Source organism: Nyctereutes procyonoides, unplaced genomic scaffold (genome assembly GCF_905146905.1).
Source record: "Nyctereutes procyonoides isolate TBG_1078 unplaced genomic scaffold, NYPRO_anot_genome, whole genome shotgun sequence".
In the NCBI taxonomy this organism is placed as follows: Eukaryota; Metazoa; Chordata; class Mammalia; order Carnivora; family Canidae; genus Nyctereutes; species Nyctereutes procyonoides.
The window spans coordinates 8,205,833-8,223,076 of record NW_026575044.1 but is presented as its reverse complement, the minus strand read 5'-3'; the positions used below and the strand labels follow the sequence as shown (position 1 = coordinate 8,223,076).

The window sequence follows — 17,244 nt, the reverse complement described above, 5'->3', positions numbered from 1 at the left end:
TTTTTTTTTTTTTTCTTTTCAATAGTGAATGATGCAGTTATTGAGCAGATTGTATCCCTAACTGGTCCCCTGTATAACCATTGAGTTATATGTAAGATGCTTTGTAAGCGCCAGCAATGAGACTGGTGTTGGGGCTGATGTGAAAACAGATGACAAGTTCTCTTAAACTTGACTCTTGATTCCCTGCCCTTGGCTGATTACCTCAATCTGAAAAGAATTTGCAATGTGTAAATGTTTCAGGATTGTAACCATTTGGATACATACTTAAAATTAGTTCTGTTATAATTATTTTCGTCTTAAAGAGTCACGTAAGAATTCCAAATGTTTTGTTCAAATGCCATGATTATTTTAAATGCAAAGGTTTTCCTTCAAAGCTGCCTCGCTTCACAACAGTAGAACTCTGGCAGTGAATTTAGTGGTGTAGGATTCGATGAAACTGTGGCTAATTTCTGGTTGCAACCTGGAATTTAAAACAGAATAATGATTTATTTTAAGACCATTCACTCCTAAGTTTTAACATGCTGTCAATTGTGTACAATAAAATAATTCGAGGGATTTAAGACAAAGGAATATAAGTAAAAGATGTGAGAGAAAAACACTTAGTCAAAAGGTTATTTCTGTGTTTCAATCTCTGATCAAGAGGCATATCACTGAATTAATGCCCAAATGTAAATAAAATCAAATCAATCATAAATTTGCATTTTGACGTATTAATTGTAGACCCCCAAACCCTTTAACAATATATTATTAATGGGCCAGTTTGTATGATATTTATATCAAACTTCAGTTGTTACCATCACTAAATTCATACCCATTGGAGTTCCCTTGTACTTTATAACCTCTTATCTACAATCACAGTCTTTGAAAAATAAAATGAATCATTAGTTGAGAACTACAGGGAAAATTTAACCAACTTGCCAAATCCCATTTATTCCAACTACTTTAATAATATAGTATCACTTAATATTATACTAATTTAAGAGATTTTCAAGAATAACTTTGATTATACGTGATTATTACCTTATGCACTGGTTTGAGAACTTAATCTCAGTATAAGATACAATTCCATTGCATTAGGGTTTTGTTGTTGTTGTTTACAAATATTTATTATGGCACATGTTAATTAATTCTTTGATCAACAACAATAATAATGTAATAGCATTACATTATTAAATTATTATTTAATTTATTAATAATTAATAATTAATAATAATGAATTATTATTTTATTTATTATTAATTTTTATTAAATAACATTTTTTGAAGGCTTATTAATGTTACATACAAGCAAAATGCTAAAGTCTTTATATGGATATCTCAGTTCTGGTAGGTAGATACTATTTTTACCCTTTTTGCAGATGAGAGAACTGAAGGTCAGACTGCTACCGAGATCATGTATTTTATTCTTTTAAGTATTTGGTACCAGGGTGAGTAATACAAGGGCAAGTTTTGTCTGAGGGGCCATCCTATCCTACAGTGCTGTAAGTTCTCTGAGAATAGAATCTGCTTTCCTTATACTATGTCTTGTACATAGTCTGTGCTTGATAAATATTTCCTAAATAAATGAATGAACCCCTATGTGCTGAGAAAGAATTTTTACTGAGGAAGAATTTCTTGAGCAATAACTGATCTATCACGATCTATATGTAATCTGTTTCTCACCAATTCCCAAAAAGAAGTAAGAACTGAACGTGAACTGCAAATCAGTGTTCATCAAGACGTAAGCCCTACCCTTAAAATCTGATCACAAAGACTGTCAGATGGTCAAGAGAAAGAACCCCACACCTTGATACACAACTTAATGTCGATCTTATTCTGTGAGAAGCACTTCCCTGCAAAGACTCCTTTAAGGAATCAGTTTCTTGATTCAAACAAAAGCTTGAGTCAGCAGCCACTGCTGTGTTCTCTCTCAGAGCTCAGATTTGTGACCTCTCTGCTGAGTCTTTTGCAGACCAGACCTGCCTGATTGTTGTTTACAAAATAGGCATCAAGTAAGTATCTTGCAAATTCTCTACTGTTAACAGCTATCCTCAGCTGCGTGAACCGCAGAGTCTAAACTTGGCTGCATGGTGGAAGAATCTGGGAGTTTTTAAAATTACTGATGCCTGGGACCACTCCCTTCCCACCAGGAGATCCTGGTTTGATTGGTCTGGGTCTATCCTGGGCGTCTGGATTGCTAAAAGTGATGTCACTGAAGTTAAGCACCTTTTAGCCTAACCACTGCCATGGCCTACTGATGCACCATATTCGATCTCTGCCCCACCCGACACCCCACCCTGCTACCTTTTCCTTCTCCACAGTTAGAGCAGTCTTTTCAAAATGTACTTTTAATCATGGCACTTCAACCCTCCTTTAAACTTTTCAGCGGTTGCCCATTAATCTCAGACTAGAGGGCACCTGGGTGGCTCAGTGGATGAGCATCTGCCTTTGGCTCAGGTCGTGATCCCCAGGTCCTGGGATCGAGTCCCGCATCTGATTCCCCACAGGGAGCCTGCTTCTCCTTCTGCCAGTGTCTCTGCCTCTCTCTGTGTGTCTCTCGTGAATAAATAAATGAAATCTTAAAAAAAAAAATCTCAGACTAGAGGATGCTAGAGCTGAAAATGACCTGTAAACACCCTCCCCCCTTCCTTGTTCCTATGTTTACATCTCTCTAGTCCCTCCCTACTCCACCCTTCTGGATTTCTGTGCTTTATCACATTCTTAATTTTTTTTGGTTCCTCAAACACGTCCTATTCCTGTCGCAGGGCTTATGCACATGCCACACTTGCTGTGAAGCTCTTCCCCCCCACTCCTTGCCTAGTGAACTTTTAGCTCATCATTTCCTCAGGGAAGCCTTTTCTGATCTATTAAATGCTCCTATATAGCACCACATAAACTCTGCTTCATAGCATTTATGACAGGTGGATTTTATGCTGATTTCTAACCTGGTTCCCCATTCTTCTTGATTGTAGAAACTTGTGTCTATTTTTGCTTGTCATAGTATTGCCAAAACCTTGGACAATGCCTGGCTTTCAAATTATTTACTGAAAGAATACAGACAAATGAATGAAAATGCTCTCTGCAGCAGATCTATCACCAAGTCCAATTGATGTCACCTCCAAAATATCTCTGGAATCCATTCATTCTTTTTCATCTTCTGAAGCTCCAAGCCACCATTATCTCTGTTCTAAACTAGTAAACAGCTTCCCCACTGGTCTGCATGCCGTACCTCCAAACAAGGTCTTAGCAGCAGCCCAAGTGATCTTTTAAAAATACAAGTAATAAGTCACTCCTCTTTTTGGAACCCTTCTCTTTGTTCTTTGACTGGAATTCAGGCATCTTACCACACATACCCTCACTGACTACACAGCAGCTCTGCTGGGCTCCTTTTGTCCCTCAAACATGTCAAGGCTTTCCCCACTTTCAAACTTTTGCACTTACTGCTCCTTTCTCCTGAATGCTCTTTATGTGACTCATTCCTATATTCCAGGGCTCAGCTAAAATTGTATAGAGGTTTTCCCTGACTGCCCCATTAAAAGTAGCCTCCCTTAGTGACCCTCATCACCCTGCTTATTTTCCTTACAGCACCACTACAGTCTATAATTTCAAATTTTTAAAAAATGTGCTTCGTTATGCTCTGTACTCTGCCCTTCCAAAGAATGTCAGCTCCACGAGAGCAAGTATCTTGTCTGTGCTGGTCACTGTACCCCAGCAGACAGCATAGAGGCTAGTTCATAATGAGAACTCAATGAATGAATTGTCTTATGGTTCCCAGCCTCCAAGATGGGCCCCAGTAATTCTTCTTCCCTGGTATCCGTGCCTGATGTAATTCCCTTACACAGTGCCTCAGGGCTGGCTGTGTGTCACTAGTAGGGCACCTCAGAAACAACAGTGTGTGACTTCTGCATCTAGGTCATAAGAGGCATTGCAATTTCCCCCTTCATCTTGGATTGCCCATTCTAGGGGAAGCTGCATGCCTGCAGGGCACTTAGCACCCCTGTGGGTTGGCCACTTGGACCACAAAGGCCTCCCATCACCAGCCAGCATGTGAGTGACACCCATGTAAATGAGCTGTCTTGGAGGTGGCTCCTCCAGCCCCAGTCAAGCCTTCAGATGGTGTAGCACTTGGTGACATCTGGCTGATACCTTGAAAGACTCTGAACCAGAACTGCCCCGTTAAAAAATAAAAATCATCATTTATCTTGTAAATCACTAGGTTTTGGAATGATATGTTACTCCACAAGAGATAGCTAATACGCATTCAGTGATTCAATGAATAGAGCAGTGACTATTTCATCATAAATTACCTCTTGAATTGGTCAGGCTTCAGACCTCACTGAGGAGGTGACTATCTGACCCTGTTTCCTGCCTGCACTTTCTAGCACCTTATTCTCAGTCATCCACAGTTGCCAACCTCACACCTCTTCTGCCAAAACCATTATTTCTATTAGAGGCACCAACAATCCTGCTATATAGAATCAGAAGGCTGAGAAGTGAGCTTTAACTTCCCTCATGTGAATTCTCTTTTAATACCACCCTTTCTCACTCCAAATGCTACACCACATGAATTTTCTTTCCATTTCCCATGAAGCCTCCTCAGTCCAATCCAAGAACCAGGGTCTGGAGTATGACCTATCTGGATGACCTGGATTGACGATTTACAAGCTGCTTGAGTAAGTTTCCTAAAATCTCTAAGACTCGGTTTTCTCTTCTGCTACATGCAGTGAATAATAATACCTCCTTCATGGGGGCTATTATGACCCATTGCAACCGCGAGTGTATGTAAACACATGTGCGCATATCACTTAGCACAGTTCTGAGCACATGACAGATATTGTAAATCCTACCAGCTATCCTAAAATATAGAGCCTTTGAATCTCTACTTGACAGAGGCACAGATCGGTTCAGAGAAGCCAAGTGTCTTGCCCGACATGGCAGAGCTAGAATGTGCAGGCCTGCAGCCCCCCAAGGCCTGAGTCCTGCCCACACTCCCATAGCTCCATCCTGCCTGACTGCCAATGTCGTCATGTCTTCTCCAACCCATCCTGAGCAGGCTGACAGGCCAACAGCCTCCGGGTTCTCCCCCTGTCTTAAGATGGCTCTGATTGTCCAAATTCAACTTTCCAGATTCCCTCCTCGAGCTCCTCTTCATTTCCAGCCATTCTGTCCTACTCTGCTGCCACAGGTGATTCCCCACTTCCTCCTTCTGCCCGGCCCAGGCGGGCCAGCGTCCTCATGTCTGGAGTCCTTCCTGCTCTCCCACCCTCCACAAGCCTTGCTATACCCCCTACCCTGTCCCTGGCTGCAGTGTACACCACTTCTCCTCTGCCTCAGACCTCGTCCACTGGGGCCCAGCTTGGGTCCCCATGGCTACAGGTTCTAGATTCCATCTTCCTGTTCTACTAGTTCCTCCTATCTCTGATAGGCTGGTTGTTGCCTTAGCTTCCCGATTAGATTGGGAACTCCCCATGGCTGAGGTCAAAACCTGGACTTGCATTCACCTCCTCCCATGGCACCCAGCACGGTGCTGGGGACACAGTAGACGGTGAATGTCGAACTGTATTGCTAAACACCTGGTTCTGTAGATTTGGAAAGAATTGGGGATTGTCATCTAAAACTAGCAGGGGGAAAACCTTTTGTGTCTGTCTAACTGGATTCCCTCACAGTGGAGGAATTCTAAAGAAGGTCCTATTTACTATCACTTTGGTAAGTCGAGGGTTGCCTGGATTCCCACATGAGAAGGAAGCAGACTTCATGCTCAGTGAGTCTTGAAAGGGCAAACTGCTTTGCTGGAGCCCCACTGACACCTCCTGGCCACCTTTTCTTTCCAGTACTTCAGGCCCTGGTGGCTTCTGTCCCCCCAGGCCTCACCCTTCAGCCCCTAACCTGCACCACCACTCACTCCATCCTTTTAATACAGCCCTCCCAGGACCCTCATGGAACCTGAACTTCTACCATCCCACACCCCCTCCTGGCACCTTCTTCCATAAATGAGCTCATCTCAGCTGCCTGCTTCCTCTCTCAGCTCCCTTCTCAGCCTCAAACTTTCTCTGCCCTCCCAGACCCCAATTTTGCATTGCTGGTAGGTAACTTCTTAGGCCAGATGCCTCCTGCCCATATGGCCCATCCTGCTTCATCTACTGCCCCTTTTTGGTGGCTCCACTGTCTGGAGATGGCCTGGTTCCATCTGCTTCCCATCTTCCTGACTGTTGTTGTTTGAGGCTCCTTTGGGCCCCGAGCCCCATCCCTGGCTTAGCTTTCCATCTGGGCTGCTGCTCTCCTCGGGGGAGAACAGAAGGAAAGGCCACTCCCCCCCACCATCCTTCTCCTCGTTTTCATTTCCAGCAAAAAGAAAGTGGCTCACTCTCAAGCAAACTATTAAATGAATAGGAGTGTAAGGCACTCTGACCAGGTCAAAGGCAGCATGGCTTAAGGGTCAAGCCCCGAATTCTATGTTTCAGATGGCCTTGGTCTGAACTCTGCTTCTCCTGCGGACTGCAGTGTCATCTGAGGCTGCTTAATTAATTGGCTCTGCAACTTCATCTCCCTTATTGTAAAATGGGGAAAGTGATAGCACCTACCTGAGAGCTGTCAGAAGGACAGAGTATGTGTCTGCCACCGCAAAAGAGCCCCAGAAAGAGTGGGGCTTACTCATTTAGAAAGCAGCAGCTCCCTCCTCCTCTCTAAAATTCAAAGCACCAAGAACGACAGGAATACAAGTAATGTCTACATTGCTGTCTGCCTGTATACTCTCCGGGTCACCTCTGGGGGGAGGAGGGTTGGGCCCTTCATATTCACCTGTTACAACATACAGGGAACGTAGAATTTTTGAAACATACCTTCAAATGCCAATAATTGTCATAAAGCCATTTAAAATGGGAGAACAAGAGGGAAAAAAGTTCCCTCAACAGTATGTTTAGGCACAATAAGGAATTTGTTGACTATAACAAAGGGCTCAGTGAAAAATAGGCCCCCTCTAGCCTGCTTCCTACCAAGGATGTTTGTGCATTTTTATCCTTGAATTTTCTAAGGACTAGAATAAAGAGGAGAGGAGGAAGCAGCCCTTGGGCCAGCCTCTACATTCTTCCTGCTTCTAGACACATGCACACCCTCCCCCAACTTGACTGATCCCAGACCCTCCCTGATGGCGGTGAGCCCATGAAAGAGGCTCCTGTGAAGCAAAGTTGATCTCAAGAGAGTCAGAGCAGTGGACCTGACTTACCCATGTTGTAAAATGGCAGAGAATAGTCTCTTTGATAGGTGGTTTCCTTATACCATCGTTCCGCAGGCTGCAAATATCTTCGAAAACAAATATATCGAATGAGAGTTTGTTGGTCAAATTGAGGCTGATGTTGACTTTCTCTCTTGGGTGGAATTGCCAAGTCTATGAGATGTCTAAATAAAAATAAAAAAGAGCTTGCTGAACACCCAGAAGAAGAAAAGCATTCCATGTTCTCATCAGCTGACGTCCGCTCTTTGGAAGTGGCCAAGAGGTTATTGGCAAGACTTCATAACTCCAGGGTCAGCCCAGCAGTTTTCAGGAGGTGACTCAGGAATCCTGGTCCACTGTTCCCTGGCATTAGCATCCTCCTCCTCCCCCGTCACAGCTTATAGAAGGTGACCTGCATTGAAACTTCCACTGGGTCTGCTCATGCGTGGCTACTTCCTATAATCCAGATCTCCCCAGTAACCTCTCCCATTGTAATTTTTTTTTTATGGACGTTTGGTTCCCTCGAGGAATCAATGCTTTCTTTTGACCAGACTCACCCCTATGGTGCAAATTGGTGATGGACAACCCTGAAATCAGTTCCAGCCTTCCTGTACCTCCACTCAGATAAAAACCCTCTGAAGATAAAGGTAAAGAAGAATCAAAATGTAATGGGGGAAGTATCTTCATGCCCTTGTGAGGGTACACATTCCCTGGTGCAACTTGTTGGAGAATGATTTGGCGATGAGTATTAATAGCTTTAAAATGGGCCTATACTCTGTCGCAACCACTCCAGAGATCTACGTGCTCATTAATGGATGAATGAATAGAGATGTTGTGTATGTATCTAAAACGGAATACTATTCAGCCATAAAAAGAAGGAAAACCTGCCATTTGCTGCAACATGGATGGACCTTGAGAACATTGTGCTAAGTGAAGTAAGTCAGATAAAGAAAGACAAGTATTGTATGATCTCACTTATACATGGAATATAAAAAAAACTAAAATGCATAGAAAGAACAGAATAGTGGTTACCAGGCTACCAGGGGCAGAGTTGGGGGATGAGGGAAATGAGTGAGTCAAAAGGGACAAAATTCCAGATAAATAAGTACTAGAAATGTTATGTACTGCATGATGATAATAGTTAATAATACTGTATAGTATAGTTGAAAGGTACTAAGACAGGTAGATCTTAGAAGTTCTCATCATGAGTGAGAAACTTGCAACTATACAAGGTGATAGATATTAAATAAATTTATCAATGATCATTTTACAATATGTACATATAGTAAATCATTATATTGTACACCTTGAATGAATACAGTGTCATGTCAACTGTATCTCAATAAACTAGGGGAAAGAGGGGGTTTCAAAATATTGTTCATCCCATTTTGTGTAGATCTGGAATATTCTGATGATAGTCTGTCTCTGAGTGATGACATTATAGGTAATTACAATTCGGTTTTTATTAATGTTTTCTGAATGTTGTAATAAACATGCATATTTAAAAATTTTGTTTTACTTATTCATTTTTTTAAATAATCTCTACTCCCAATGTGGGGCTTGAACTCACAACCCAAAGACCAAGAGTCACATACACTACCAGCTGAGCCAGCCAGGTGCCCCAACATGGGTATTTTTAAACTATAAAATACATGAAGTGAGCAAATATGAGATGTTGGGTGAGATTTAGGAACATCTTACCCAATCATTTAGTAGTAAGATGTAGTCTTACTTGATGGGATCACCATGATTGAGCACACTTAAACGAGGTGACCGAAACAATATAATCATAATGTATTGTGTTTCCATATTCGGGTAAAAACTTGATTATAATGGACCTTCTCTGAAGAGTGCTTAGCAGAAATGGAGTGGTTCTTCCTGAAGTTCAGAAAAAACAAGAGCAGTAATGTGAGGGTGAGGACATGGTACTGGTGGGGGAGAAATGCTGGTGGGCAGATGGTGCGTAGACATGAAGAGACCCCGAAAATTCCTGCCTGCCTCTACTTGCTCTTATTTCATGCCCAATAGGCACTGGGTCTTGTAAGATGGGCACCTTAAATGGTGGGCAGGAACACTCCTTTCCCTATGAAAGCATGTCCCCCACAGTGGATCAAACATTTGCTGCCTAATGAACAGGTGAGTCTCTTGTGAGGTTGGGCTCTGTGTAACCATCCCTGACATCAGGTCACTTTTGTGCCACTGACAGCTCTGGCTTCTGAACCACATCCTAGAGATTGTCCCTAGATCTACCCTGCTGGACTAGCAGACCGTGCTGTCTTTGCTTTGGGTCTTTTGACAGAACCAAAATATTCTCCATCTTCAAGTAATACATCAGTGTCCTGAAGAAAAGACTTTGATTCAAGGGATGGGATTCTAATACTGAAACCATTAAGTTGGTAGAGGAATATATCTGGGGGAGATAAGCCATTAGACACCTATAAAATTATACTACAACCACAAAAACTGAAGTTAGGACTTGTCCCAAGAATTGTATTATTTCTTGTTTTTTGGAGAGTGGGGCTTGTCTTGTCTTTTCCTTCTTATTTTTAACTGGAAGTTGCTAAAATCACTGATTGCCATCTGCACTAAGTTTTCCCCTTAAGGCTGATCTTGGGCAGGCACTGATCTTGTCAGAGTCAAAGTGGGTCAAGGTTCCATACTATGGGGAGAAGGACTGACATATGGGTACTGGGTGTTGGAGTCAGGGGTGTCATCAGAGCCTACAGAGTACACGTGGAGAGAGCCCTGGTGGTGGGCTGGCCCCAGCAAGAGTTCAACATAATGTGTATCTGAGGTAGAACAAATCCTTGAACTGAGAATCAGAAAATGTGCATAGATCCAAGTACCAGCTTTCACACCAACCAACTTCTCTGGGCTCCGTCTTATTCACTGACTAGATCAGAATGACCTCTAACACTACTTCTAGTTTGATCTTCTAAGACTATGTGCTCTTTATAGCTGCCATGGCTTCCTTTTCTTTGCATAGAGGATAATCAGGAGTTGACTATATCAAAGGCCATTAAGAGAAGAACTTTGTAAAATGTATTAGACAATGAAGTCAAAATAATCATATTTCAAGTGCTTTCTATGTTCTGGAATTTTATGTCAGTTATTTTATTTAACAGGTAAGGCAACTGATTCCCAGAGAAGGAGTTAAAATTGCCCAAGATCAACCACTTCAAAAGTTACTCATATTGCTGCTTCTAACTATTGTGGTTTCTAGCTTCCCAAAACTAGAAAATAACGTCCAAGAGGCTGTTTTTTGTTTTTTCTTTTTCTTTTTGTTAAACATCACATCTGGAAAGGCAGAAACTGTTCAGGCCAAACTCACAATTTTACTGAGAGGGAAACAGAGTCTCGGGAAGGGTATGTTTTTGAACAAGTTGAAACTCTGAATTCACAGTGTTTCTTAAATTTGTCTAATGATTTCATAACATTTTATATTTGTTGTTGATTATAAAAGTAATAGATGTTCATTAGAGAAAATCTGGAAAATGAAAAAAAAAAGTAAAATACAAATACTCACATCTTACCACTCAGAAAAAGCCATCGTTAACAGTTGGGTATATTTCCTTCCAAACTTTTTGAATCCACTAAATAACAACTATTATTATTTATTGTTATTATTATTATGGTTACAAATTGTGACTCCCATTTCTTTTTTGTTTGTTTATTCTAACTTTAGTGAAATTTTTGAAAACAAAGATTTGGAAAGGTGTCTCACCTGGGTGGTCTCTTCACACTAGACTCAAAATGGACTCTTGCCAGCTGCCCGGTGTAATATCCTTGGATGTCCTTTCCTTGATGAGTGATGAATATACTAGTGGAGAAAGTAAGAGGGTCCTTAAAAATAAAAAGCAATTACTACAATTATTTCTTTACAGAAGAATTCCAGCTGTGGTCTAATAAAAGATCCATGTACTTTGCCCCCAGTTGCTGGCACAGAGCTCTTGAAACCCTTGGAATTTCTTGACAGGAGCATCTTCTGTTACCTGTTTTTCAAGATCGGGTTCTCAGTATTCATAAGAAAATATTTGATGTGTTAGGCATTAGGTTCGAAAAATCAGGAAAAGAAATAGGATATGTAAAACCATGGGAGCAAATGCTAATAATAATAATCAAAATGTGAAAATGGATAAATGGAAGCTCCTTATACTGTTTTTTTTTTCTACTTTGGGTAGGTTTATAAACTTTCACAAGTTTTATGTTCTTGTTTTTTTTTCTTTTTTTTTAAATTCTGTTGATTAGGTGTATGAGATAAGAAATGAATAAGCACTATGATGGCCAAAGCACAGGGCACATCTGTGCTGGAGGAGGAAGCCTCGCCTGGCTGGGAAAGGCTGTGTTTTGAGAAAGTTTTGAGGCACAAAGGGAGTAGGAGTGTTTCTGGGAGTGAAGGTGAGATGGAGCTTACAGCTGAACCCCAGAGCCAGAGGGAGGCGAGGCAAGGCAAGGCGGGGTTGCAGTGAGGGAGTGGCAATGCCCAAACCTCACCTTTTCAAAGACATCTTATTTTATAATCATAGTCCTTTTAGAATATAGTCATTGTGTTATGCAACTACTTTAAAATTATGTGTGGTTGGATTATGTTATTTGCAGGTTTTATTTCAGAAGAACAGTAGGAGTAGTAGGAAATATTTGTTCTAAATAAAGGGAGCATTGTGTCTTGAAACGTTGAGAACCACTCATATAGGTGACAGGGAATCTTGGTAGAATTTTAAAAAGATTAATGACAGAGTGCAATTTTTATTTTAGAAAGATCTTTGCCAGTGTGATGTGGACAAAAAAGTGGAGGACAATCTGGCTAGAAGTACAGAGACTGACCAGGAGGCAAAAGTGGTCATTTATGTGGGACCCTGTGTGGTGGGAAGGTGGCCAGACAGGATAAAAGACGCTGTGGGAGAAAGGGTTGAAACTGAGAGGAAGGTGTCAAAGACAAGGACAGATCTTAGGCTTCAGACATAAGGAAGAAGGCTGCCATTCCTTAGGAGACAGAGGGGACACAGGCAGGTGACCATTGTGGGGAGAATGACTTTAGAGAGTTTGTGACGTGTAGGTCTTTGGGGACCTGTCACAGATTCTGAGTACTCAGTGGGTGTCATCAGAGATCCAAGGGAAGAGTTAGTAGAAAGGAGTACATAGTTTTGCATGAAGGAGCTCGCCAAAGCTGCATTGGGTTCACTGAATACATGGGACATGCCTGCATGCTCTGTGTTCTGCACTCACAGAGCTTGTCCTCACCATGCTTTTATGTGTGAAATAGTGATCTGAATAAAGGGTCAGTGGGGGCACAGACGAGGGAGTGATGCCTAGGATTTGGGCAGGCAAATACAATGGCAAAGAGATTCTAGGTGAGGGGAATTTGAGAAGCCAAGATGTGGCCAGAGTTGGGATCAGAGTGGTGGGGTGGGAATCTCGCTGTCTAACTAGTACGAAAGGCAAGAACTGGGAACAGGGTGGGCCTGTCTACACAAACAAGACCTCAGGAAGCTCTGATTTTCAGAAAACCACAGACTGTCTGGGCCTGCCCCGTGGCTGGGATAATATGACTGAGCCCTGAAGAGTAAATAACAGCAGGGATTAAGTCATAAGAAGAGGGAGAAACTGGCATGATAATAGGGGAAAATGACGTTTCTGAGTGCATGGGAGTGGAACGTTCTTGGGCACCCATCCTGCTCTGAAGCACTACACTGGGAGAGATTACCCTAGGGCCATGTTACAGGTTGTTGAAAACCCAGCTGGGGTTCCCAAACCACACTGGTTTCTCGAAATAGCTGTGCCGTTTCAGTAGGCTGAGTTTTGACCATGGATTCTTCACTAGCTTGAATATAACTAACTGAATATAGGTGAGCAACCTAAGAATATACCCTGCTTTTAGTCCCTGAGGATCTCTCTTGGTAGGTTTTGGCCGAGGAGCCAGGAGAGGGAAGGAAAATGTGGAAGTAGGTGCTGGAGGGAAGGAGTGCTGTGTGGAGAGGCAGAAAGCTTTTCTTTTTTGGGGAAAATAGTGGTACATTTTGCCTCCAACTCTTTGGGTTGACTTTCCAAGCTCCCCATGTGGCCTAACTTCAGCTCACAGGAGGAAGCTCCCAATCAGGAGGTTTGCAAGGGGGCAGTGCCTAACCTGGCTTGTCATTCAGTATTCCTAGAGGCTCCACAGTAGCTGGCCTCTCCTGAGGGTACTGGGTGCATGAGCAGGGAAGCAGTGCTGGCTCTCCAGGCCTGGCTGAGGAGCCCTGCCGAGGCTGTGCTCAGACCTGTCAATTAACCTGGCTTTCAGGGTTCCTGAATGAATGTAGGGAGGTCTTTCCTTCTTGGGTGGGAGCAGGAGGCCAGCTTTGTCTGATTCCCCCATACATTGTTTACCAGTCCCTGATAGTTTGGCTCTTCAAGGTGACGTATTCTATCCAGACAAGAGCAAACTTGTCCCCTGGGAGGGTGCATGTCATCAGAGCAGAAATCTGGGCTTAGCTATAGACAAAATTCAGTATGCACAGGGGAGGCCAGGAGTGTCCATCCCTCCTGAGCCTGGTCTCGTGGCCCAAGATGGCCCATGCTCCTATGTGGCTCTGAGTCCTCTGTTATGTCTGTGTTGAGCCTCAGGCTTTAGGATGGTGACCTCATCTAATTCCCAGTCACCTTGCCAGGGCAATATTATGAACATCTTGTTACAGAAGACCGAGGATCAGAGAGGTCAAGTGGGCTCTCCAAACTTCATCTGGCTGATAAATGCCAGAGCCGTGGTTCAAACCCCATTCTCTGAACTCCATGTACATGCAGAGTCACCTCTACATATGCAGGATGGCTTTTGTTCAAGAGTTCAGTGCTGTTTTTATAGAACTCTGTGATTCTCTCATGGGCAGACAGGAAGTAGAAGTCATGCACCAAAGGTCTAGAAGAAGAAATAACCCAGCTATGGTAGCTGGGAGTGGCCTTCATGTCAATGAGGTGAGTCTCCATTGAAGGCTCTATGATGTCCGCTATGTGCTGGGTGCTAGGGACACAGTGCTGATAAATATTGTCTTCTCCCCAAGAGTTGATGATCTGGTAGGGAAAACCACATTCAGGCACTAATCATACACAGTGAGTAAGTGCTGTGCCAGTCAGGAGCTGGCTCAGGAAAATGAGTCACTTAGCAAGGACACAAGCTAGTCAGCACAGAGGATGGGACACTGCCATGCCTACTCTGCCATCTCCCAGACTTATCATCCCCTCCAGGAAGAGGACAGCCTGAGGTTCCCCATCAGGAAAGTAGGGGGCATACCAACATCACTGATTTGTGACTGGATCAATGAGACACTGTGAACGCACATGGTGACCTGTGGTAGATGTTGCCATAGCTCTGGGCAGGAAGAGCTGCTCCTCACACTGCCTCTGGGTCCCCCAGACACCACTTCAGTCAGTGTTTTAAAGATCCATTTTAAGCCTGACACAGATTCCACATCTTTTCTCTTCCACACCACACTGCAAGTACTCCACAAGAAACAACCTCAGGAGTGTCCTGCTCTTGGCAAACCAACTCAGAGCTCAGGCCTGCCTGAGTGACGGGCCTGTGGCTTTGGGTGGCAGCAGGTCACATTTGCATCTTATACAATTCTGATGAGAGTTGTGTAATCAGTCCTGCTGGTGAACCACAGAATATTTAATTTTATTGGATGCCCCTGCCAGTGTGCGATTCAGTTTTCCCTCAAGTGGTCCCAAGGTCTGGGCATGCAGGGAGTGACTGGATGATTGTCCGAGAAGCAGGAGGCGGTCAGGCCTTCTACAGGTACCACCAGCCAGCAGGAGGCTACGCCACAGATCCATGACCCGATAATTGTATCTCACTGATTCATTCATGTTCTATTTTTTTTTCAACAAATGTGCATGGAGGAACTACCAGAGGTGGCAGTCTGCTCAGCAGAGGTGCCAGTGATGGGCAGAGAGAGGCAAGTAAGCCTAACTGGACATGTGGCCAGGTGCAGGGATTAAGAGCACAGATGTTGGAGCCAGCCCTGTGGGTTCGAACCCTACCTCTGCCAATTTCTTCCTAGCTGTGGGATCTTGGGACAGTCACCTTACCTCTCGTGTCTCCATTTCCCCTCTCTCTCTCACAGCTATGGTAAAGACAAAATGAGTGAATATATACCAGGTGTGAGCGAGACTGGCGTGTTGGAGGAACAAAGGAAAGACAGTGTGGCTGGCCAAAGAGGAGGCCACAACAGGGGCAGGAACAGTTCATGGAGGGCCATAGAGGCCCCAGCAGAGGTTAGATTTTATGAAAAATGCAGTGATTGCAGGGTTTTCTGCAACAGAGGGCTTTGATCCAATTTACATTTTATGAGGTGCCCTCTGTACAATGGGAAGAGGAGGATGGGAGTGGGTGGCCATTGGAGGTAAACGGGGAAAAGATAGCATTCCTGTGGGAGATACATCCTGGAGGTACAAGTGAGGAACCTATGGAGGGGTTGGGTCCCTACTGTTGCAGAGGCAGGCAAGGCGTCAGGTAAATGAGGACCAGCTCCACAGTGAGTATGGTGGGGAGGCTGGGGCCCCAGCCTGGTTCCGGCTGCATGCCTCCTGGTGGGCCTCTGATGGATGAGCACGGAGAACAGAATCCAGCTCTGTCTTAGGACTTCATGAACCCCATGCCTGCTGTGCTATGTTCCACCCAAACCCTCAGGCTCCCCCACAGACTGGCTTAGGCCAGGCCCAGTGACTCTGATTGGTTCCACAGAACTCCAGGCAGCAGCAGCTTAGAGAGTTTTGTTTCCATTTTGCCCAGGGGATAACCCACAGTTAAGTAACCTGACAGTGGACAAGACAGATCTCAAACACACTCAGAAAGACCAAGGGCTTGTGGGGAGGCAGAAATCAGGAAATATGGAGACCCATCCCGGTTTCCCTCTAGCTTCTCCTCATGGGGTTTCCTAGAGGAAAGGGTAGACTCCATACTTTCTCTGAAAGAGGACTCAAAGCAACCTTTCCTTGCCTCTTCTTCACTAATTTATGGAAGCAAAAGAACTTATCTTTGTGATTAAACATTGTTGAAAATAACTAGATACTAAAACATGAGGCTTACTCAAAACCACGAAGCCAAAGAGGCTAACCTCAAAATCACTTTACAGTGTGAGGGTTCCTGCTGGAATTTCATAGCTTCTGAACTTCTGCAGACCCTATGGCCAGTGGTGAAGGGAAACTGGGTTAGGATTTATGGATTATTATCCAGTATCTCTCAGCAAGATGAATTTAGCATAAAAAAACACATCTAGGATTTGTTGGCCTTGGGCCATCTATGAATTTGGAGAAAGAGTAAGAATCCTACTTGGTTTTAACCTGTGCAACCACCTCCCATATGACAGAAGCACAAAGGGGTTTGTTTGATCCCAAGCAGAGTAAAGGGGCCCCTGCTAAAATTTAGGCTGAGATTCCTCATACTTCTTGCTGAAGCCCTTCCCAAGCCAAACCCAATAGGCTTCTAATCTTTTTGGAGTTTGGATTTTGTCATGAGTGTGGGATTTTTTTTTTTTTGTGCAACTTTCTCCAAACTCAAAGAAATGTCACTGGAATCTCTGACAGAAGTCTGTCAATCAGAGAGCAGCCAGTGAGCAAGTCTGCCCTACCACAGCTCTGGATGGCATCTGTGTCTGGAAGAACATTACCTGGATGGGACCACTGGGCGGTGGTCGATAAATTCTCGAAGTCGGATGGCAGCCATGGGGGATGGGAGTCTAAAAAATATTATAGAGTGAAAGATGAGATTACAAATTTATACACACTACATACTATATTACATATTGCACATATACACTATACACAGTCCATTTCCATGCAGGAGCTGTCTAGTGCCACCAAGTCAGCCTTGAAAGAAAAAATAGTAAGAAAACTGAAGAGTAGATAGATTATCCGTGGCTTTGGCTAAACCACTTAGAGAGGAAATAAACTAGTAAAGGGGCGGGGGGGGGGGGAGTGGGAAGCATAAGCTAATACACACAGATGCACTTTTTAAAACAAACTACTGAAGCATCTGGGTGGCTCAGTCAGTTAAGTGTCCGACACCTGGTTTTGGCTGAATCA

At 43.6% G+C, this 17,244-nt stretch overlaps 1 protein-coding gene across 1 annotated transcript; it reads right to left on the bottom strand.

Moving 5' to 3' along the window:
• Positions 1–368: 368 nt before the first annotated feature.
• Positions 369–16,885, bottom strand: CUNH1orf100 (chromosome unknown C1orf100 homolog). The gene is made up of 4 exons (XM_055324354.1): positions 16,830–16,885; positions 10,913–11,008; positions 7,201–7,277; positions 369–460 (listed from the first exon to the last, which is right to left on the bottom strand). Exons 1-4 carry the CDS (start codon positions 16,883–16,885, stop codon positions 369–371), a joined length of 321 nt encoding a protein of 106 aa, XP_055180329.1.
• Between the last annotated feature and the right edge of the window lie 359 nt (positions 16,886–17,244).

Excerpts from the sequence above, each read along its gene's own strand:
- CUNH1orf100 (XM_055324354.1), bottom strand. The coding sequence starts at position 16,885 with ATGGCTGCCATCCGACTTCGAGAATTTATCGACCACCGCCCAGTGGTC. Across the intron at positions 7,278-10,912 it reads AGTGTGAAGAGACCACCCAG|ATATTTGCAGCCTGCGGAAC; the intron begins GTGAGACACCTT and ends TTGTTTTCGAAG. Across the intron at positions 461-7,200 it reads TCTGCCATTTTACAACATGG|GTTGCAACCAGAAATTAGCC; the intron begins GTAAGTCAGGTC and ends TTTAAATTCCAG.